The sequence below is a fragment of the Oryx dammah genome, unplaced genomic scaffold, assembly GCF_014754425.2.
Source record: "Oryx dammah isolate SB20612 unplaced genomic scaffold, SCBI_Odam_1.1 HiC_scaffold_6, whole genome shotgun sequence".
Taxonomy (NCBI): domain Eukaryota; kingdom Metazoa; phylum Chordata; class Mammalia; order Artiodactyla; family Bovidae; genus Oryx; species Oryx dammah.
Window position 1 is genome coordinate 35703036 of NW_024070190.1, and position 25112 is coordinate 35728147.

At 37.4% G+C, this 25112-nt stretch overlaps 1 protein-coding gene across 2 annotated transcripts in view; it reads left to right on the forward strand.

Annotated features, from left to right (window-relative positions):
* CTNNA3 (catenin alpha 3) overlaps nt 1-25112 on the forward strand; it is a 1846273-nt gene that overhangs the window by 118545 nt on the left and 1702616 nt on the right. For both annotated transcript variants that reach the window (XM_040242231.1, XM_040242230.1), the window contains exon 4: nt 23271-23437. In XM_040242231.1, coding sequence (XP_040098165.1) covers nt 23271-23437 — 167 coding nt within the window. The remainder of the gene's footprint in view (nt 1-23270; nt 23438-25112) is intronic.

The following is a 25112-nucleotide window of genomic DNA, read 5'->3' on the forward strand; positions in this document are numbered from 1 at the left end:
GTAGGAATTCCTTATTTTTTGAATATTAGCCTCTCATCAGATATATGGTTTGCTAAAAATCTCTCTTGTAGGTGGCCTTTTCATTTTGTTAACTAATTTTTTTTTCTTTGCAGAAACTTTTTAGTTTGTTGTAATTCCACTTGTCTATTTTTGCTTTTTTTGTCTGTGCTTTTGGTTTCATATCCAAGAAATGATTGCCCAGTCCAATATCTAGAAACTTTTTCTCTGTTTTTATTTAAAGGTTTTATTGCTTTGGGTTTTTCATTTAAATCTTTAGTCCATTTTGATTTTTGCATATGGAGTAAGGAAAGAGTCCATTTGCATTCTTTTGCATGTGGGTATCTGATTTTCCCAAACCGTGTACTGAAGAGAATATCTTTTCTCCATTGTGTATTCCTGGCACATTTATTGAAGATCAATGGACTGCATATGTGTGGGTTTATTTCTGGGCTCTGTATTCTGTTCCATTGGTCTATGTCTGTTTTTATGCCAATAACATACTGCACTTATTACTATAGTTTTGTAATATTTTTTGAAATCAGGAGGTTCAAAATACCTCCAACTTTGTTCTTCTTGCTGAAAATTGCTCTGGCTATATGTGGTCTAAAAGTTTTAATTTCTAATTGCCTAATGTATTATTTTACCCACTCCAGTGTTCTTGCCTGGAGAATCCCAGGGACGGGGGAGCCTGGTGGGCTACCGTCTATGGGGTCGCACAGAGTCGGACATGACTGAAGTGACTTAGCAGCAGCAGCAGCAATGTATTATTTTAAAAATTGCTTTGGTTGCATATATAAGACATTATTCCTAACCTAAGATCATGAAGTTTTACTCCCATGGGTTTTTCCTGAGTTTTATAGTTTTAATTTGGGCAGAGGTCTGAGATTCATTTTGAGTGAACTTTGGTGTATGGTATGAGTTAGAGGTTCAGGTTCACTTTTTTCTTTTTTCTTAATGTGGATACCCAGTTGTCTCATCACCATATATTGAAAATAACTATTAATTTTCCACTGAATTTTCTTGGCATCTTTGTTAAGAATTGTTGACTATAAATGTAAGGGTTTATTTCTGGTATATCAGTTATATTTATATTAGCTTTCTTGTAAGTTTTGAAATCACACTTATGAGGTGTGATTAAGAAGTGTGAAACCTCCAACTTAGCTCTTTTTTTCCCAAGGTTCTTTGGACAATCCTGGGTCCTTTGTATTTCCATATTAATTTTAGGATCAGCTTGTCAGTTACTTCAAAGGAGCCAGCAAAGTTTTGTTAGGGATTGTACTGAATCTGTAGCCCAGTTTTGGGAGTATTTCCATCTTAACAGTATTAAATCTTTTCATTCATGAATATGGGCTATCATTCCTTTTGTTGTCTTTAATTTCCTTCAGAAATGTTTTGTAGCTTTCAGTGTACAAATCGTGCACTACTTTTGTTAAATTTATTCCAAAGTATTTTTTTCTCTTGGTATTATTATGAATGAAATGTATTTAATGTAATAATTTTTCAGAATTTTAAATGTTATCTCTTTATATTTTTGGTATGTACAGTTAACTGATTTGACTTCTTTGTGAGTTTTATGTTAGCAGAAGAGGTGGCAAGAACACAGAAGAACTATACAAAAAAGATCCTCATGACCCAGATGATCATGATGTTGTGATCACTCACCTAGAGCCAGACATCCTGGAATGTGAAGTCAAGTGGGCCTTAGGAAGCATCACTACAAACAAAGCTAGTGAAGGTGATGGAATTTCAGTTGAACTATTTCAAATCTTAAAAGATGATGCTGTGAAAGTACTGCACTCAATATGCCAGCAAATTTGGAAACTCAGCAGTGGCTTCAGGACTGGAAAAGGTCAGTTTTCATCTCAATCCCAAAGAAAGGCAATGCCAGAGAATGCTCAAACTACAGCACAATGGCACTTATCTCACACTCTAGCAAAGGAATGCTCAAAATTCTCCAAGCTAGGCTTCAATAATATATGAACCGTGAACTTCCAGATGTTCAAGCTGGATTTGGAAAAGGCAGAGGAACCAGAGATCAAATTGTCAATATCTGTTGGGTCTTTGAAAAAGCAAGCGAGTTTCAGAAAAACATCTAATTCTGCTTTATTGACTATGCCAAAGCCTTTGACCATGTGGATCACAGCTAACTATGGAAAATTCTTCAAGAGATAGGAATACCAGAAAACCTGACCTGCCTCCTGAGAAATCTGTATGCAGGTCAGGAAGCAACAGTTAGAACTGGACATGGAACAACAGATGGCTCCAGATCAGGAAAGGAGTATGTCAAGGCTGTATATTGTCACCCTGCTAATTTAACTTAAATGCAGAGTACCTCATGCCAACTGTTGGATTGGATGAAGCACAAGCTGGAATCAAGATTGCCCGGAGAAATATCAATAACCTCAGATATGCAGATGACACCACCCTTATGGCAGAAAGCTAAGAACTAAAGAGCTTTTTGATGAAAGTGAAATAGGAGAGTGAAAAAGTTGATTGAAAACTCAACATTCAGAAAACTAAGATCATGGCTTCTGGTCCCATTACTTCATGGCAAATAGATGGCGAAACAATGGAAACAGTGACAGACTTTATATTTTGGGGCTCCGAAATCACTGCAGATGGTGACTGCAGCCATGAAATTAAAAGATGCTTACTCCTTGGAAGAAAAGTTATGACCAACCTAGACAGCATATTAAAAAGCAGAGACATTACTTTGTCAACAAAGGTCCATCTAGTCAAAGCTATGGTTTTTCCAGTAGTCATGTATGGATGTGAGAGATGGACTATAAAGAAAGGTGAGAACTGAAGAATTGATGCTTTTGAACTGTGGTGTTGGAGAAGACTCTAGAGAGTCCCTTGGACTGCCAGTCCATCCTAAAGGAAATCAGTCCTGAATATTCATTGGAAGGACTGATGCTGAAGCTGAAGCTCCAGTACTTTGGCCACATGATGTGAAGAACTAACTCATTTGAAAAGACCCTGATGCTGGGAAAGATTGAAGGTGGGAGGAGAAGGGAGAGGGTGAGAGGTTTGGATGGTATCACCGACTCAATGGACATGAGTTTGAATAAACTCTGGAAGTTTCTGATGGACAGGGAAGCCTGGTGTGCTGCAGTCCATGGGGTCACAAAGAGTTGGACATGAGTGAGTGACTGAACTGAACTGAATTGAAGACTATACAGTTGAGCCCTAAAATCATTTCTGTCATCTCTACCTAATGAACACTTTATTTGCAATTGGGGAAAGTCCTACTTGTTAATTTTTAGCACGAATGCTCTGAATAAGATAGTATTGAAAGGATATATTTGCTAGACATTTATTGCTTTGATTATAGGTGTGGAGCTTGAATTTTTAGCACAGAAAAGGATGCCTTCTGTTTGTTACCTACTTAAACATAATGGAGATTTGTTATGATTGATTATAAGTGAGAATTGGTGATCTTATTTTTTTCAAATTTTATTTTGGATTGGAGTATAGCCAGTAACAATGTGATAGTTTCAGGTTGACTGCAAAGGAACCCTGCCATATATATTTAGGTATCCTTTCTCTTTCAAACTCCCCCTCTATCCAGGCCACCACATATCATTGAGCAGAGTTCCCTGTGCTATACGATAGGTCCCTGTTGGTTATCCAGTTTAAATAAGCAGTGTGTTGCCTGTCCATCCAAACTCCCTAACCATCCACCCCCAATCCTTCCCCTCATCAACTATAATCTCATTCCCTATGTCTGACTGGTGATCTTATTTTAAAATGACCAAGCAGTACCTAAACGTAGTCACTCTTATTTTTCATTTCTTCCACATATCACTTTTTTTTAAAGGTTTGTTTCTTCATTGCAATTTCAAGAAAAGGATATACACTGAGATATAATTAATATATAAAATTATATTATTTTTATATTTATGTGACAATTTTATATATGTATTTGTTATGAAATGATTACCACAGTAAGTTTGGTTAGCATCTATAACCTCACACAATTACAATTTTTTCTTGCAAGATTTTCTTTCATGCAACTTTCAAATATATAATGAAATATTATTAACTTTAGTCACTTTATTGAACATTACTTCCCCAGATATTATTTGTCTTATAGGTGGACGTTTGTACTATTTGATCATCTTTACCCATTTCACCTACTCCCACCCTCTACCTCTGGTAACTGCCAATCTGTTCTATTTATGAGTTCAATTTGTTTTTTAGATTCCACATATAGGGGATATCAGAACATTATTTTTTTTTTCTCTCTGACTTATTTCACTTAGCAAACATACCTTCAAGATCCATTCATCTTGTTGCAAATGGCAGAATTTCTTTTTTGTGGCTGAATAATATCCCATTTAATGTATATACATACCACATTTTCTTTATTCATTTATCCATCAGTGGGAACTTAGGTTGTTTTCATGTATTGGCTTTGTAAATAATGCTTCAGTGGACGACATTATTGTTGTTTAGTCACTGAGTTGTGTCCAACTCTTTTGTGAATTCATGGACTGTAGCCTGACAGTCTCCTCTGTTTATGGGATTTCCCAGGCAAGAATATTGGACCGAGTTGCCATTTCCTTCTGCAGGGGATCTTCCTGACCCAGGCATTGAAGCGGCATCTCCTGCATTGGCAGGTGGTGGATTCTTTATCACTGAGCCACTAAGGAATCCGCCCAGTGAACATGCGGGTATAGATATCTTTTTGAGTTACTGTTTTAAATTTCCTTTGAATAAATACCTAGAAGTGGAATTTTACTCAGCCATAAAAAAGAATAAAAATTTTACCAATTGTAACAACATAGAAGGACCTGTCAAAAATTTCCTCTCTGATTTTTACAGTCTTCTGGGTCACAGAGTCAGGTGATCAAGAGTCATTCCTTGATACCGGTTACAAAAACTGGGACAACATATGCACGTGAAAGCTCCCTTCTGTGAAGTACTAGTGCCCTGGAGCACAGCTGGGGGACAGTGCAAAGACAGCACCGGCCCTCGGAGGTCTCTTGGAAGGAATAGTCAGTACTTAAATATATGTTTGGCTACCTGGTGGCTCAGAGGTTAAAGCGTCTACCTGCAATGTGGGAGACCTGGGTTCGATCCCCGGGTTGGGAGGATCCCCTGGAGAAGGAAATGGCAACCCACTCCAGTATTCTTGCCTGGAGAATCCCATGGACGGAGGAGCCTGGTAGGCTGCAGTCCATGGGGTCGCAAAGAGTCGGACATGATTGAGCGACTTCACTTTCCTTCAAATATATGTTTATATATATAATATAAACATGTATTTATGTTTATATAATATATATGTTTATATATATATACCCATTTGAATGCAGAGTTCCAAAGAATAGCAAGGAGAGATAAGAAAGTCTTCCTCAGCGATCAATGCAAAAAAATAGAGGAAAACAATAAAATGGGAAAGACTAGAGATCTCTTCAAGAAAATTAGAGATACCAAGGGAACATTTCATGCAAAGATGGGCTCGATAAAGGACAGAAATGGTAGGGACCTAACAGAAGCAGAAGATATTAAGAAGAGGTGGCAAGAGTACACAGAGGAACTGTACAAAAAAGATCTTAATGACTCAGATAATCACAGTGGTGTGATCACTCACCTAGAGCCAGACATCCGGGAATGTGAAGTCAAGTGGGCCTTAGGAAGCATCATTACGAACAAAGCTAGTGGAGGTGTTGGAATTCCAGTTGAGCTGTTTCAAATCCTGAAAGATCATGCTGTGAAAGTGCTGCCCTCAATATACCAGCAAATTTGGAAAACTCAGCAGTGGCCACAGGACTGGAAAAGGTCAGTTTTCATTCCAATCCCAAAGAAAGGCAATGCCAAAGAATGCTCAAACTACCACACAATTGCACTCATCTCACATGCTAGTAAAGTAATGCTCAAAATTCTCCAAGCCAGGCTTCAACAATACATGAACCGTGAAGTCCCTGATGTTCAAGCTGGTTTTAGAAAAGGCAGAGGAACCAGAGATCAAATTGCCAACATCCGCTGGATCATGGAAAAAGCAAGAGAGTTCCAGAAAAACATCTATTTCTGCTTTATTGACTATGCCAAAGCCTTTGACTGTGTGGATCACAATAAACTGTGGAAAATTCTGAAAGAGATGGGAGTACCAGACCACCTGACCTGCCTTTTGAGAAATCTGTATGCAGGTCAGGAAGCAACAGTTAGAACTGGACATGGAACAACAGACTGGTTCCAAATAGGAAAGGAAAAGGAGTACGTCAAGGCTATATATTGTCACCTTGCCTATTTAACTTATATGCAGAGTACATCATGAAAAACGCTGGGCTGGAGGAAGCACAAGCTGGAATCAAGATTGCCAGGAGAAATATCAATAACCTCAGATATGCAGATGACACCACCCTGTGGCAGAATGTGAAGAACTAAAGAGCCTCTTGATGAGAGTGAAAAAGTTGGCTTAAAGCTCAATATTCAGAAAACTAAGATCATGGCATCTGGTCCCATCACTTTTGGCAAATAGATGGGGAAACAGTGGAAACAGTGGCTGACTTTATTTTTCTGGGCTCCAAGATTGCTGCAGATGGTGATTGCAGCCATGAGATTAAAAGACACTTACTCCTTGTAAGGAAAGTTATGACCAGCCTAGACAGCATATTAGAAAGCAGAGACATTACTTTGCCAACCAAGGTCCGTCTAGTCAAGGCTATGGTTTTTCCTGTGGTCATGTATGGATGTGAGAGTTGGACTGTGAAGAAGGCTGAGCGCCAAAGAATTGATGCTTTTGAACTGTGGTGTTGGAGAAGACTCTTGAGAGTCCCTTGGACTGCAAGGAGATCCAACCAGTCCATCCTAAAGGAGAGCAGTCCTGGGTGTTCATTGGAAGGACTGATGTTGAGGCTGAAACTCCTAAAACTTTGGCCACCTGATGCGAAGAGCTGACTCATTTGGAAAGACTGTGATGCTGGGAAAGATTGAGGGCAGGAGAAGGGGGTGACAGAGGATAGATGGTTGGATGGCATCACTGCCTCGATGGACATGGGTTTGGGTAGACTCTTGGAGTTGGTGATGGACAGGGAGGCCTGGCGTGCTGCGATTCATGCGGTCCCAAAGAGTCGGACACAACTGAGAGACTGAACTGAACTGAAATATATGTTTAATTAGTAGCCTGCCCCTCAGACTGAAGCTATGATGATAAGTTAATGGGCCACTTTCACATAAATACTGAGTTCCTGGGGTCTGTTACCTCTTGCTATATCCTGGGGATAGTAGCCATTTAATAAATCTTTCTTCGTTGATACAGTTCTGTGGTACCTGTGAGCATAATTCCCACTGGCCACTAAAATCAGGCAATGTAAAGGTGTCCCTTGGTGTAGCCAAGAAAATCCATGTGCCAGACAAGGGATAAATTCCTTCCTAGGAGATACGTGTGAGCTGGAGCAATGCAGAAGGAGAGCACAGAGATACCATCTGCTGTCCTCCTTTCCTTGAAAGCATCTGTGTAGGCCCCTAGTTGGTGCCAAACCAGAAGCCTTCCCTCCCTTTGAAACTCCTGGACAAGCTAATAGGCTTTTCACAGAAAAGGCGGAAAGGGTGTTTCAGTCTGCTTTCTGTGTTGTGCCCTGGGAGAGGTAGTATGCTAAGACTGTCTCTCTGATTGTTATAGTCCTGTGGGACACCAGGACTGGAAACCCCACTGGCCTTCAGAGCCAGGTCATCAAAGGACATACCCTAGGCAATGGCCACAAAAACTAGAGCACCAAATTTAAAAACCAGGGCATCACATTATATTAAACTCCCTCTGGAAGATATTGGCACTCTGGAGCACAACAGATGGAGAGTATGAATATTGTGCTTTCTGGCTGGAATAATAGAGGAAGAGCATATAGATGGTAACTGCAGGAGAAAAAGAAAAAAAGATGGTGGGATAGTAAAAACGTGAAAAAGAAAAAGATGGTGCCTGCTGACTAGAATAAGGCAGAAGGAGAAAGTGAAGATGGTGCCTGCCAGCCAGAAGGCTCCTAGATTTGTGCTAAATTAGAAAAATTAGTTGCCTGCCCCCCAGGTTGATGCTTTCAGAATAACAAACAAACCTCATATACCTAAAGTCTAGGTGCCTCTGCATTGGGCTCTGAGGCCGGTGAGTCCACACACGAACCTTTAAAGATCCATTTCTCAGTTTGTTATAAGTTTGTGGGTTTCCTGAATGTGATCCCCATTGGTTTTCAAAGCTAGATATGTTAGGAGCTTGTTTCTCTGGTACAGATCTTAAAAGTTGGGTTGCTTGATATGTCATTCAAACTCTACTTTTTGAGGAGAAACTCTGGGTGTTCAGTTCCCTCCTGACTGTGGATTGTTGTGCTCAGGATGGGGTTCATGGTGACACTGTAACCTATCCTCTCCTACCCAGTTTGATGTGAGCTTTTCCTTATTCACCTGATGAGTAGGAATCACTCAGACAGATTTTAGGTTTTTTCCCCAAAGGAAGTTATTCCATATATAGTTACAGATGTGATGTGTTCATGGGAGGAGGTGAGTTCAAGATCCTCCTTTATTGTCATCTTAAAGTGGAGTCTGGACTTTAGAACTATTTTAAACAGAGAAAGACTTTAGGATCTTTGCTTATGAAGGATTATGATGTTGATGTGCATGTTTTTCTGTGCTATGGAGTTCTGTTTTATTATACTTCAGTGGAATACATCTGAATAGGTTGACATTCAGATCCAAACAGAAGAATCTTCCTGTTGAAGTGCTTTGTTTTCCTATTTGGGGATCCCTTGCAGAATCCACATTTTGGCCAATATCATATACTCCATGGTGCTTTGCCTACTCCATTGCTCAACAGATACTTGAAGTGATATATGAGTGAATGAACTCTTTGTAAGGGTTAGGTATGTCTTAGAAAAAATTGATAGCATTGTCACTTCAACTTCAAAGCACTAATGTGAGATTCTTTTAAGAGATATAAAAAAATCAAGGGTACAAGGTGTTGCTAATTCAGCATAATATAATAGAAGCTATTTTTGCTCAGATTTATCAAGTCAAGGGAAAAATAATGGATTATTAAATTTAGGCTAGCATCTTAGTTGTAAGGTTTAGTTTTTTCCCCCTCAAAGAATTAAGTTGACATCAAGAATAATATTGAAAGTGTTTACTGGTGGCATATTAGTCAATAGATTATTTGGAGAAAGATTCAATAGACAGCAATTGTTGGCAGCTATTTCAGCTCTTTAAGTTTGAACATTTAATTGAGTTGTAAATCCATAATACTATTTCTTTCTATTGTTTATTTTACTATATGGATTGCTATGCTCACTTGTCACTTTTTTCTTTTACTATAAGTAGCTTTAAATATATGATACTCCAAATATTAGGATAAATGTTATAGGAAGTACAATATTAAATATAATACTCAAGTATATTTAATGTATTTTATTACCCTAAAATTATTGTCAGCTTAAAATATGACATGAAATTACTTTGCCAGTTCTTTGGCAATTAAAAAAAATAGTTTATCATTTTTGAAATTCTGAAGTGTCATCATATAGCTCTATTTTAAAAGTTCTATATTACAGTTTGTTTAGAAGAATAGTTTGTATATTATATAAAATATTTTACACATAAAAGACATTAATAAAGGTTTTTTAAAGCATGGAGCTATGTATTTTTACATATAAATATATAATTAAAATTTGCCTAGATATGATTGAAATGTAAAGATTATTTCTAATGTTTAAAGATACAACAGATAATTTAAAAAAATAATTTATTTTTGGTTGTGCTGGGTCTTCGTTGTTGCCTGTGGGCTTTCTCTAGTGGTGAGCGGGATCTATTCTTCCTTGTGGTGCATTGGCTTCTTATTGAGATGGCTCCCCTTGTGGAGCATGGCCTCTAGGCACATAGAGCTCAGTACTTGAGGCACACAGGCTCAATATTGTGGCTCCTGGGCTGTAGAGTACAGGGTCAGTAGTTGTGGCAGACAGGCTTAGTTGCTTTGTGGCACTTGGAATCTTACTGGATCAGGGATTGAACCCATGTTTCCTGCTTTGGCAGACAGATTCCTATCCATTGTACCAACAGAGAAGTTAGCCATGGAAATTTTTGCTTCAAATATATTCTTTTTATTGGAAGTGAAAAGTTTGTTTTTTACGCACACACACACCCCTACACCTTAAGTATTTTATCTTAATGAATATAACATGAACATTAGCTAATGTTTTGACTTTTGGCCCAGGCTCATTTTTAGTATAGATTGAATCTCACACAGTTGCTTTTGCCTAAATCACACCAATACTACATTGACTATGGCTTCCTATTTTGATGTCTTTATGGAAGAGAACTTAGTGACATTTAAGAAGCTACCTAACTGCCAAAGCCTTGATGTTTTATAATATTCTCCCTTCCTTTGCCCCAACTTTTACCATTTTTCCCCCACATTCAATTTGATAATAGTTTTAGGAACCCACCTTTATTGTCTCCAAGGATTCAAATTAATTTTCAAAGAAATGACAAACCTTTTGTACTATTACTGGATAAGTTTACATACTTAATAAAAGTACAGTTATAATTACAACTCACATGAAAATATTGGGGAAGAATCTAATAGACTGTTGGCATGCCTTAATTTAGTAGGATCAGGAAGTCTTCAATATACTTGAGATACTCCTTTGGTATTGAGCAGGAAAGAGGGGGGTCATTAATGTTGCTGAGAGGAAATAAAGAGTTGATTCATCTAAAGAGATGGTTAAGAGAAGGGCTTTTAAGAGAGCTTCTGCTATATCTCAACTATGACGCTTGGAGATATTTCCATCAGTTTTATAGAAACTAGCTGCCATCATATTTTATATTTTAGACAAATTTATAATTTTATGGAATTAACTCTGTCAATATATTTCCCAGCTCAGTTTGATTGTTCTCAGTGGTGCAGGGATTGGTGGCAGATTGTCTGTGTCTTTCCACTGTAGTTATTTCAATATGCTGTCCTGTTGTTGCCTTTATGTGGCCACTGCTATTCTCTAATGCATGGCTGCTATTGGCCTTTAAGGTGGAAATTTTACTCTCTTTGAATTTCCTTGTTGGAGGGACTGGGACAATGCTCAATCTAGGACTAATTTTTCCCACTATTGAGGTAAGACCCTTCTATGTACTCTATGCAATATTCCATTAGTTATGAAATTCTTCATTCTGAAAGTGAGAACAAGCAGTATTTCCAACTTTGTGTAAGTGCTAAGTACTATTACTTAAAATCCGTTTGGATGGTTCTTTCTCCCTGCAGTGAGGGAGGCCTGGGTTTGGTCCCTGGGTCAGGAAGATCCCTTGAAGAAGGAAACAGCAACCAACTCCAGTATTCTTGCCTGGAGAATCCCATGGATAAAAGAGCTACAGTCCATAGGGTCACAAAGAGTTGGACATGACTGAGCAACTGACACTTCCCTAGCTTTGGGTAGTTTCCTCCAGTGTATGTGTTGATTAGTATCCAGCTGAATGTTCAAGAATTAAGATCTTCTGAGTTCTCTCTGTGTGTAGCTCTCTTCTTTCCAGTGTAAACATATGTTAGTGGTCACAATCTCCCTGGAGATTCAGCTTTGTCTTTTCAGCTCAGATATTCTCCAGTCTCTTAGTTTCCCTTTCCTATCTGTGGCCTGGGAAGTCTCTCAAGGCACTAAGCTAGGGCTATCAAAGTGTTCTTCCTATTTTGTTTACCGTTTCTCAGGGATTACTATCCTTTATTGCCTAATGCTCTTTGCAACTATTTTTCATATATTTTGACTATTTTTTTTTTCAGGTGAGAAAGAAATCTGGTCTTTGTTTCTCTGTCTTGATTGGAACTAAAATGTAAATTTTAATAAGACTTTAATGAGAGTTTAAAGATAATGCAAGGGAAATAAAATGCATATACTTACAAAGGCAACCATAGGCAACTATATTCTGATTCCATAGGTCCTGCTGATGTCCTTGTAGCTCCCAAGCCCAAGTCCACACAACACTAGCTTTTCAGCTCTTTTGTCTGCTATGATAATGAAAGTGAAAGTGTCCAACTCTTTGTGATCCCATGGAATATATATAGCCTGCCAGGCTCCTCTGTCAATGGAATTCTCCAGGTAAGAATACTGGAGTGGGAAGCCATTCCCTCCTCCAGGGAATCTTACCAACCTGGGAACTGAACTAGGTCTCTTGTATTTCATGCAGTTTCTTTACTGTCTAAGCCATTAGGGAAGCCCCTGCTATGATAAGCATTTTTCCTCCTTGCAGTCAAACTGGCTTAAGCATTTTAAAGGAAGATCTTTGCTTATTTTTAAATATCTGTGTAAGTTTAGTACCTTGTTGAAGTAATTTTCCCTTCTTCTCTTCCCCCTTCCCACCCCGACCCCAAATTGATCTGCTTCAAAGTTAAATTTAAGATTCTACGTCTTAGGAGCTTTAACATGCAAAGTGGCTGTTTCCCAATGAAAAACAAATAAAACCAAACCCCTAGTGCCCACTTTGAGCCTGTGAACTCCAGTATACCAGAGTATGTTATTATATATTGAATCAATTAATATGTACTAGTGCATGTTATATGTGTATGGTATATTAAAACACAAATAGAAGGGTGGCCAAAGGCATAACTGGAAACCTTAATTGAGTCATAAATAATGTTAATTATAAAAGTTGGAGGAAATTTGATCTTTAGTACTTGCCCATTTTCATTTTAGTTGTTCCCCTTTCTCCTGTGGATGTTTTGTTTATACATTGTTTTCTTTGATTTTCACATTTATAATCAATATGATCATTTTTAGAAAGTGAAGTTAAACTTTTGAATGTAGTAAAGGAACTTGATATTTAAAAGAAACATGTACATATCTTTTATAAAGTGAAGAATAATTTGTAATGTGTTTATTTGTCCCAGAAGTGTTCTTTTTTTACCTTTTGGAGTTTACTCATAGGATCATAGAAAACCTTTCCTATTAAAATTTTGTATATGTAGAAGTTTTCCTATATTACATTTGTATAGGTATAAGATGTGCTTATATAATCATTCTAAAGTTTATACCTTAGTATTGTATTCAAGCAGGCATTTCATAATGGATTTTTTTGAAGATTAAAAGGAGCATATTTGATAGGAAAGGAACAAAATGATCCCAGTAGAAAGGAAACTTTCTGAATCTAGTTCTTGTGATATTTTTATGACATACAGTAAATTGCTTTTATATATAAAGTGGAATTTCTTGAAGGAAAAATATAGTTTTTTATTTGTATGTGTTTTGAAAGTAAAATTTTCAATTAACTTCAAGGTAAAAGTGTTATAAGAAAGATTGGGAATTATTTCAGAAGAATAAACTCCTCACATGTAGACTTTATAAAGCACAGATGCTAATATTCTAGATAGAAGGGAAATTTGTTATACTTTTTAAATGTTTAATTAGGAAAATATCTATTTTCTCTGATTTAGCTGGGAATTAGCTAAATTCTATAAGTTGTCTATCTTTGTCAATAGCTGGAACATACTGCTCTTACCTAGAGTATTTAGTTACGTGTCCTCTGACACCTCACACAGAGATAGGTCCTTTTCCTCTGTGCCTCTTAGTACTTTGTACAGGTCTCTACCTGAGCCCTGCTTAGATTGTATCAGTGTTTGTTGACTCTCAGTGATGAACTTGGGCTGCAAAATGCTCTAGATCTCAGATGCCTGTGATGGATCTGTGTTATACAGATAACAACAAAAACTTGTCAAAGGAAAGTTGAATAATGTTTATTCATGTATTCATTCAACAATACACATTCAGTGTATAGGATTATGCGAGAGAGTAAGTGTTATTCTAGATGCTGTGAATATTGTAGTGACCAGCACCAGTATTTCTCTTGCTCTCACAAGAGTCCTTATTGTTGTTGTTTTGTGATTTCCCAGGCAAGAATACTGGAGTAGGTTGCCATTTCCTTCTCCAGGGGATTCTGACCCAGGGATTGAACCCCACGTCTCCTGCATTGGGCAAGGAGTTTATTTACCACTGAGCCATTTGGAAAGCCCACAGACACACGTGCTATGCTACACTCTGAATATTGTGATGACAGGACCAGTACACCTCTTACACTCACAGTCTTCTGATTCAGAAGAAAAGATAGGCTTTGATACAGGTTATTGCAATAAGTGAAGGCTTCCCAGGTGACGCTAGTGGTGAAGAACCCACCTACCAATGCAGAAGATATAAGAGATGCAGTTTCAATCCCTGGATCAGGAAGATCCCCTGGTGGAGGGCACAGCAATCCACTTCAGTATTCTTGCCTGGAGAATCCCATGGACAGAGAAGCCTGGTGGGCTATAGTCCATAGGGTCGCAAAGAGCTGGACCCGACTGAAATGACTTAGCATGCACTCACACAATAAGTGATGATAAGGATTATGATAGGAAGCATAGAACCCTATGCTTAGTAAGAGGGGACTAAGGCTTCCTGCAGAAAGTAATGTTTATGTTGAAAGCAGAAGTATGGACTGAAAACAGCTGGAAAAGATTGGCAGTATTACAGAGGAGGGAGGGTAGTAAGTCCAGTAATAGGAAAGTTTACTTACTACATCTTTATTAAGGAGTAACTTTTTTTTTTTTAATTTTTTCAGGAATAACCCAACAATGCTACTTGGTTGGGTCTTCATATTGCCTTAACAGAGACAAAGACTGTAATTGTTTAAGGTTTAAATGACCTTTTTCTGAGTATGTCTCTTTAGCCAGTTGTTCAACATCTTAACATCTTTAGAGTCAAGAACATATAATTCTTTTTGAATATATATTTAGTTTTAGTATGTGAAGTCAAAGACAATATTCTATAAAGGCTATTATAACTTTACAATTCAGACACATGACAAGAAAAGATAATCTTTTGTGGGAATTCATTTGCTCTATTAATTTCAGAGGTCACTTTAATTTTCCTGTCTCCTAGTAGCAATTCTGACTTGCAGAGAAACACATAAAAAAAACCATTTACTGGTTTAAAAATTTACTGTCTCTACTAGAAATTTCCTGAGAAAATAACAGCTAACATTTGTTGAGTGTGTTTCATGTTCAGATACTGTGTTAAATGTATATTATAAAATATATTTCATTTAAACATCCTAGAAACACTGTGAGACAATTAATATTTTAATCCATTTCCTATTGATAAGGACACTGAAAATATTTAACTGTCTGCAGTCTCAGAACTAGAAGTGGCAGATAAGAATTTGATCTCAGAAGTGTCTGACTTCACAGCCTGAGTTCCTAACTTGGTGTTGCTTCAGTTCAGTTCTGTTCAGTCACTCACATGTGTCTGACTCTTTGCGACCCCATGGACTGAAGCATGCCAGGCTTCCCTGTCCATCACCAATTCCTGGAGCTTGCTCAAACTCATGTCCATCAAGTTGGTGATACCATCCAGCCATTTCATCCTCTGTCATCTCCTTCTCCTCCTTTCTTCAATCTTTCCCAGCATCAGGGTCTTTACAAATGAGTTACTTCTTCACATCATGTGGCCAAAGTACTGGAGCTTCAGCTTCAGCATCAGTCCTTCCAATGAATATTCAGGACGGATTTCCTTTAGAATGGACTAGCTTGACCTCCTTGCAGTCCAAGGGACTCTCAAGAGTCTTCTCCAACACCACAGTTCAAAAGCATCAATTTTTTGGTGCTCAGCTTTCTTTATAGTCCACCTCTCACATCCATACATGACTACTGGAAAAACCATAGCTTTGACTAGATGGACATTTGCTGGCAGAGTAAAGTCTCTGCTTTTAAATAAGCTGTCTAGGTTGGTCATAACTGTTCTTCCAAGGAACAAGTGTCTTTTAATTTCATGGCTGCAGTCACCATCTGCAGTGATTTTGGAGCCCCAAAATATAAAGTCTGTCACTGTTTCCATTGTTTCCCCATCTATTTGCATGAAGTAATGGGACCAGATGCCATGATCTTAGTTTTCTGAATGTTAAGCTTTAAGCCAAGTTTTTCAGTCTCCTCTTTCACTTTCATCAAGAGGCTCTTTATTTCTTCTTTGCTTTCTCCCATGAGGGTGGTGTCATCTGCGTGTCTGAGGTTATTGATATTTCTCTGGGCAATCTTGATTCCAGCTTGTGCTTCATCCACTCCAACAGTTTGCGTGATGTAACTGCATTTAAGTTAAATTAGCAGGGTGACAATATACAGCCTTGACATACTCCTTTCCTGATCTGGAGCCAGTCTGTTGTTCCATGTCCAGTTCTAACTGTTGTTTCTTGACCTGCATACAGGTTTCTCAGGAAGTAGGTCAGGTGGTCTGGTATTCCCTTCTCTTGAAGAATTTTCCACAGTTTGTTGTGATCCACACAGTCAAAGGCTTTGGTGTCGTCAATAAAGCAGAAGTAGATGTTTTTCTGGAACTCTCTTGCTTTTTCAATTACCCAACAGATGTTGACAACTTGATCTCTGGTTCTTCTGCCTTTTCTAAATCCAGCTTGAACATCTGGAAGTTCACGGTTCATATACTGTTGAAGCCTAGCTTGGAGAATTTTGAGCATTAGTTTGCTAGAGTGTGAGATGTGTGCAATTGTGCAGTAGTTTGAACATTCTTTGGCATTGCCTTTCTTTGAGATTGGAATGAAAACTGACCTTTTCCAGTCCTGTGGCCACTGCTGAGTTTCCAAATTTGCTGACATATTAGTGCAGCGCTTTCATAGCATCGTGTTTTATGATTTGAAATAGCTCAACTGGAATTCCATCACCTCCACTAGCTTTGTAAGTAGTGATGCTTCCTAAGGCCCACTTGACTTCACATTCCAGGATGTCTGGCTCTAGGTGAGTGAATCACACTATCTTGATTATCTCGGTTGTGAAGATCTTTTTTATATGGTTCTTCTGTTTATTCTTGCCACCTCTTCTTAATATCTTCTGCTTCTGTTAGGTCCATACCATTTCTATCCTTTATTGTGACTATCTTTACATGAAATGTTTCCTTGATATCTCTGATTTTCCTGAAGAGATCTCTAGTGTTTCCCATTCTATTTCTTTCTACTATTTATTTTCATTGATCACTGAAGAAGGCTTTCTTATTTCTCCTTGATATTCTTTGGAACTCTGCATTCAAATGGGTATATCTTCCTTTTATATTTTTTTCTTTTAGCTTCTCTTCTTTTCTCAGCTATTTCTTTGGCCTCCTCATACAGCCATTTTGCCTTTTTGCATTTCTTTTTCTTGGGGATGGTCTTGATCATTGCCTCCTGTACAATGTCATGAACCTCCATCCATAGTTCTTCAGGCTCTCTAGCAGATCTAATCTCTTGAATCTATATGTCACTTCCACCATATAATCATAAGGGATTTGATTTAGATCATACCTGAATGGTCTAGTGGTTTTCCCTACTTTCTTCAATTTAAGTCTGAATTTGGCAATAAGGATTTCATGATCTGAGCTTAGTCAGCTCCTGGTCTTATTTTTGCTGACTGTATAGAGCTTCTCCATCTTTGGCTGCAAAGAATATAATCAATCTGATTTTGGTATGACCATCTAGTGATGTCCACGTGTAGAGTCTTCTCTTGTGTTTTTGGAAGAGGGTGTTTGCTATGACCAGTGTGTTCTCTTGGCAAATCTCTGTGAGCCTTTGCCCTGCTTCATTTTGTACTCCAAGGCCAAGTTTGCCTGTTACTCCAGGTAGCTCTTGACTTCCTACTTTTGCATTCCAGTCCCCTATAAGGAAAGGGACATCTTTTTTGGGTGTTAGTGCTAGAAGGTCTTGTAGGTCTTCATAGAACTGTTCAGCTTCAGCTTCTTCAGCATTACTGGTTGGGGCATAGAATTGTATTACTGTGATATTGAATGGTTTGCCTTGGAAATAAACAGGGATCATCCTGTCATTTTTGAGATTGCATCCAAGTACTGCATTTTGGACTCTTTTGTTGACCATGATGGCTACTCCATTTATTCTAAGGGATTCTTGCCCACAGTAGTAGATATAATGGTCATATTTTGAAGTTCTCTCAGGAGAAGATGAGTACACACTCTTCTATTCTGCCATCTTGTTACCTCTCATGGTATTGCTTATTAAGAAATATTATTCTTGTTATTTTCAATAATAATTTATTGTATTTTCTTTATGCTGAAGATTGTGAATAAATACTCATCGAGTAAAGTAGATGAAACAGGCCCCTTCAGTGGTGAGGTGGCTGTGTTTAGAGAATTTTTTGGCATGTATATCAATACTTAAAATTCATTTACCTCTGACTCAGCAATTCTAATTTTAAGAATTTATGCTACAGCTAAATTTGTCCACACATGCAAAGATACATGTTATGGGCATTCTTTGTAGTATTGTTTGAAATAGAAAAAAGTTGGAAATAATTTGTGTGTTCAATAGGGGCCTCATACATAAAGGCAAACAGATCCATAGGAGAGAATCAAGAGCCCAGAAATAACCCAAGCATTTATAGTCAACTAATATTTATGAAGAGAGATGAGAACTCAAAGGATAAAAGACAGTTTCTTTAATAAATTGTTGTTGTTATTGTTCAGTTGCTAAGTCATGTGCAACTCTTTGCAACCTCATGAACTGCAGCATGCCAGGCTTTCTTGTCCTTTATTATTTCCCTGAGTCTGCCCAAACTCATGTCCATTCAATCAGTGATTCCAGCCAACCATCTCACCTTCTGTCATTCCTTCTCTTCTTGCTCTCAATCTTTTCCCAGATTAGGATCTTTTCCAGTGAGGTGGCTCTTTGCATCAGGTGGCCAAAGTTTGGAGCTTCAGCTTGAGCACCAGTCCTTCCAATGAATAGTCAGGGTTGACTTCTTTTAGGATTGACTGGTTTGATCTCCTTGCAGTACAAGGGACTCTCAAGAGTCTTCTCCAGCACCACACTTCGAAAGCATCAATTCTTCCATGCTCAGCCTTCTTCATGGTCCAACTCTCACATTCTGCATAACTACTGGAAAAATCATAGCTTTGATTATATGGACGTTTGTCAGCAAAGTGATGTCTCTCTTCAATAAATAGTGCTGGGATCATTGAATTTCATATATAAAAGAATGAAACTGGACTCCTATCTTACATCAATCAGAAAAATTAACTCCAAATGGATTAAATATTTAAATGTAATGTCTGAAACCATTAAATTCCTAGGAAAATAACAGAAGAATAAATCCTCTTGTGATGAACCTCAGTAATGATATTTTTGGATATGACACCTGAAGCATAAGAAACAAAATGAAAAATAGACAAGTGGAACTAGATCAAAGTAGAAAATTTCTTACAGTGAAAGAAGTCATCAACAAAGTAAAAAGATAATTTATGGAATGGAGAAAAATATTTGCAAACCATATATCTGATAAGAGCTTAATGGTGTGAGTGTGAAGAAAAGGGAATCCTTGTATACTATTGGTGTGATTTTAATGGAAAACTGTATGAAGGACTCTCAAAAATTTAAAAATAGAACTATGGTGTGATTCAGCAATTCCACTTCTGTTAATATATGTAAAGCAAACAAAAACATGAAATAAAAAAGTTATCTGTATCCCCATGTTCACAGAGGCATTATTTACAATAGTCAAGACATGGGAACAACCTAAGTGTCCACAGATGAATGAATGGATAAAGAAGATGTGGCATATACACAATGCACTATTATTCATCCACAAAAAATGAGGAAATCCTACCATATGAAACAATAGTGGGGGACCCTGAAGGCATTATTCTAAGTGAAATAAGTCAGACAAAGGCAGACAAATACTTTATGATTTCACTTACTTGTGAAATCTAAAAAGCAAAAATAAGACCAAACTCATAACAAAAGAGATCAGACTTGCAGTTGCACTCAACCAGAGGTTGAGTGTGGTGGGAGGGGGAGTTAGATAAATATGGTCAAAAGGTACACATTTACCATTTAGATGAGTACGAGGGATGCAATGTACAACACTGTGACATTGTTAATACTGCTGTATTATATAAAGGAGAATTGATAAGAGAGTAAATCTTGAACTCTCATCACAAAGAACATTTTTTCCCCTTTTCTTCCTTCTTTTCCTTTATTTACACAAAATGATAAATGTTACTATCAGATGAACTTAATCTGATAGTATTTTTTTTACAATATATGTAAATCAAACCATCATTTTCTATGCCTTAAACTTATGCAGTGATACATGCCAATTATTTCTCAACAAAACTGGAAAAAGCATTACTAACAAAATGGAAGGCCTGGAAAAGTAAGTTATAATATATCAATTAAATGTAATTTTATTCAAGCATTAAAAAGAATGACAAAACAGCTAATCAAGTCTTAGTAAGTTCCAAACACTGCTCTTATTTAATCTTCATAAAAATTATTCTTACTATTATCAGCTACATTTACAGTGAGTGACCAGACCATCATGGTTATCCAGTTCATAAGACCTTTTTTGTACAATTCTTCTGTGTATTCTTGCCATCTCTTCTTAATCTCTTCTGCTTCTGTTAGGTCCTTACCATTTCTGTCCTTCATCATGCCCATCTTTGCATGAAATGTTCTCTTGGTACCTCTGATTTTCTGCCAGCAAATTTGGAAAACTCAGCAGTAGCCATAGAACTGGAAAAGATCAGTTTTCATTATAATCCCAAAGAAAGGCAAGCCAAACAATGTTCAGACTACCTCATAATTTTGCTCATTTCACATGCTAGAAGGTAATGGTCAAAATCCTTCAAGCTAGGCTTCAATAGCATGTGAAACAGATGTAGCAGCTATATTGAGAAAAGGCAGGGGAACCAGAGATCTAATTGCCCAAATCTGTTGGATCACAGAAAAAAAAAAAACAGAATTCCAGAAAAACATCTACTTCTACATTGATTATGCTAAAGTCTTTGACTATGTGGATCACAGCAAACTGTGAAAAATTTTTCAAGAGATGGGAATATCAGATCACCTTACCTGCCTCCTGAGAAACCTGTATGCAGGTCAAGAAACAACAGTTAGAACTGGACATGGAACAGCAGACTGGTTCAAAATTGGGAAAGGAGTACGTAAAGGCTGTATATTGTCACCTTGCTTATTTAACTTATATGCAGAGTACATCATGTGAAATGCCAGACTGGATGAAGCACAAGCTGGAATCAAGATCACTGGGAGGCATATCAGTAGCTTCAGATATTCAAATGACACCACCCTAGTGTCCAAAAGGGAAGAGGAACTAAACAGCCTCTTGATGAAGTGAAAGAGGAGGGTGAAAAACCTGGCTTAAAACTCAGCATTAAAAAGCTAAGATCATGGCATCCAGTCCCATCACTTCATGGCAAATGGATGCCAAAAAATGGAAACAGTGACAGATTCTGTTTTCTTGGGCTCTGAAATCAGTGTGGACAGTGACCGCAGCCATGAAAATAAAATACGATTGCTCCCTGGAAGGAAAGCTATGACAAACCTAGACAGTGTATTAAAAAGCAGAGACATCACTCTGCTGACAGAAGTCCGTCTAGTCAAATCTATGGTTTTCCAGGTGTCATGTATGGATATGAGAGTTGGACCATTAAGGAGGCTGAGTGCCTAAGAATTGAGGTTTTTGAAGTGTGTTGCTGGGGAAGATTCTTGAGAGTCCCTTGGACTGCAAGGAGATCAAACCAGTTAATCCTAAAGGAAACCAGTCCTGAATGTTCATTGGACGGACTGATGCTGAAGCTGAAACTCCAATACTTTGGCTACCTGATATGAAGAGCTGACTCATTGGAAAAGACCCTGATGCTGGGAAAATTGAAGGCAGGAGGAGAAGAGGGTGACAGAGGATGAGATGGTTGGATGGCATCACTGATTCAATGGATGTGAGTTTGAGCAAACTCTGGGAAATAGTGAAGGACAGGGAAGCCTGACTTGCTACTGTCCATGGGGTTGCAAAAAGTTGGATGTGTCTGAGTGACTGAACAAAAACCACTTATAGTAGAAAAAAATGAAACCTAAAGAGGCTAAGTGACTTGTGCCCACATTGTTAAGTTTTGTGCCCTGTTGCTTCCTGATCATCTGTATCCCAATATGTAAAGAAAATAAATTGATAAGTGAAAAGAATGTAGAAAGTTTTTATAGTATAATGGTGGTGGTGGTTTAGTCACTAAGTTGTGTCCAACTCACAACGCCATGGTAGCCTGCCAGGCTCCTCTGTCCATGGGAATTCTCCAGGCAAGAATACTGGAGTGAGTTGCTATTTCCTTCTCCAGGGGACCTTCCTGACCCAGGGACTGAACCTGGGTCTCCTGCATTGCAGGAGGATTTTCTACTGACTGAGCTACAAGGGAAGCCTATAGTATAATACTATTTATGAAAAGAATCTGAATCTATACCTTCTATATGTTTCCTTTATAACATATAATATCTATGTTTTCCTATGATATAAATCTTTTAAATAATATGAATGTATATGACTGAATATACCAATAAAATATGTTATGTATTTATAAGAGTACATATATATGTATATATATGCCCACACATAAAACATACATTCATAGAAAAATTTCTGGATAGATATAAGAACTTAATGGTTGTTTTGAGGATTTTTATGGAAATGAACAAAAAATTCACTTTTTATTCTTTAGTATGGTGAATTATTTAAAAGTAGCAAATCACATATTGCTTTCATAGTAAAAATGTTTAAATTTAAAAAATTAAAAAAAATAGTGGATGAGCTAAGTCTTTAGCAATTATGTTAATGGAGTAAAGAGGGATTTTTCATTTTGCACCTTTCTGAACTGTGAACTTCTTAAAATAAATTGGTGCATGTTACTTTTATAAAGAAAATATTTTAAATGAAGAAACCTTAAAAATAGGAGTATATTTCTCTAACAAGTACTGTGAAATATTTCCGTGACTAAGTTTAGGATATAGTTTATTTAGTATGTTGACAATTTAGAATAAATCTACCTTTGTTAAACTTTTATCAGAGAAATGCTGTCTTACTGTCTTAAAGGCTATTTCTTTTCTAATATCCATTGAGTTGGAATGTAACTCAGTGAAGATTTATCTTATTTTTATAAACAAAATTATTTCCGATTGAAGTCTTAGTAATGAAACCTTTCACAGCAAATGAGATTCAGCAAATGCAGAAGTTGACAGCAATTTTATTAGATGTTGCTAGTCAATTGAACACAGTTTTCATGCAGAAAAATGGTACCATGATTCTTAAACTCCAGAACATTTATCAAAAACAAATATCAATTTGAAAGTGCATTTTTTATTAAGAGACGATGTTCTAGTGTTGAGTGACAATAGTTTAATATTATGCTTAGTCATGGAATGTACTTGGAATTAGGTTGGATGATAAAATGCTGCAACAGGCATAAGTGAAGCTTAAAATATAATGTATTTGGGGTTGTGTGTTTCAGGTGAAGCTCTGAAAGTATCAGCTGAGAGATTTGCAGACGACCCCTGTTATCTCCCGAAAAGGGAAGCTGTGGTTCAGGCCGCCCGTGCCTTGTTGGCCGCAGTTACCAGACTCCTTGTCCTCGCAGATATGATTGATGTCATGTGTCTCTTGCAGCACGTGTCAGCTGTAAGTAAAAGATGACTTAGTTTACCTTGGCATTGTTCTCACTTATAATTCCATTTTCTGAACCCAGCATCAATCCGAGCACATCTCTACTCTCATTTCTTAATGTCACCATTCAGAAGTTGACTTGATTGGGTTGTGAAACTAATGCATACTTCACAAGAATGAAGCCAGAAGTGAGTTTTAAAGCCAGTGGGAGACTGAAAAACAGAAGAAGGCTTATTGATAAGGAAATGGCTAGAAAATTTCTAGGCTTTTGACCATTTAAGTTATTATGCCCTATATAGGTATGTAAATAAATACATAATGACATAATTATAAAGATAATATAGAAAATAAATCTGTGAATATAAATTATTTGAGAAAGAAAAACCTTGAAGCTTAAGGCATGTGGAAGTTTGTCTTAATTGTAAATGAAAACTCCTTTTGCCAGCTCCTCTTGATCCAAGGTAAACAGTACATGTTTCCAGGTAGTCTGTGTTGTCTGTAGCAATGCATTATGAAAATGTATAAATGTATTTATTTAATAAGAGTAAAGAACATATTTAAACTAGGAGATAACAAAGGCAGAAAGATATCTCATTTGCTTTATTTTGCTAGACAAAACCATTTAGCAATGGTTTAGTAGAAGGACAATTTCTTTTAGCCTTTATCACTTTCTTAATTTATTCAGTTTGACTGTCATTAGTAGTGTCGAGATGAAAAGGTTGCAAAGAACACTTTGGAGTCTCTTCTTTTTCTTTCACTTTAAATAGGACCCTGGCTCTTCTGTTCATAAATATATCTGCATTTCCATAAAGGTGCTTGGTGACTATTCTAACTTTATTAAGCAAATGCCTTGCTGAATGACCTTCTTGTCAAAATTATTTTCTCTAATTGCTAAGCTAATTATTATTTTTTTTTTTGCATTATTCTCTTACTTACTCTCTGGAGAAGGGAATGGCAACCCACTCCAGTATTCTTGCCTGGAGGGCTATACAGTCCATGGGGTAGCAAAGAATCGGACATGACTGAGTGACTAAAACTATTATACTTACTAATGTTTATTTTAACCCTAAAGTAGGGTTAAAAAGACATTTATACTTTCATATTCCTTTTCTTTTGATAGTTTATTTGTGCAAAAAGTCAATTTGGCACCGTTTTTGTTGTTAAGTAGCTTTTCGGGAAAAGGATTAGTTCTCATCCCCCGCCACTGTCTACCAGATTTGTAGGTGCAATATTTGAAGAATATTTTTTATTACTTGATTGATGGTTTCCTGGACACCTTAAACAAATCTCTGAACATTTTTGAGATTCATTTTTTAATATGTGAATATTTGTTGTTGTTCACTTCAGCTAAGTTGGGTCTAACACTTGTGACCCCATGGACTGCATCACACGAGGCTCCTCTGTCTTCTGCTGTTTCCTGGAGCTTGCTCAAATTCATGTTCATTGAGTCTGTGATACTATCCAACCATCTCATCCTCTGCTGACCTCTTCTCCTTTTGCCTTAAATCTTCCCCAGCATCAGGATCTTTCCGAGTGAGTCAGTTCTTCGCATCAGGTGGCCAAAGTTTCGGAGCATCAGCTTCAGCATCAATCCTTCCAGTGAATATTCAGGATTGATGTCCTTTAGGATTGACTGGTTTGATCTCTTTGCAGTCCAAGGGACTCTCAAGAGTCTTCTCCAGGACCATAA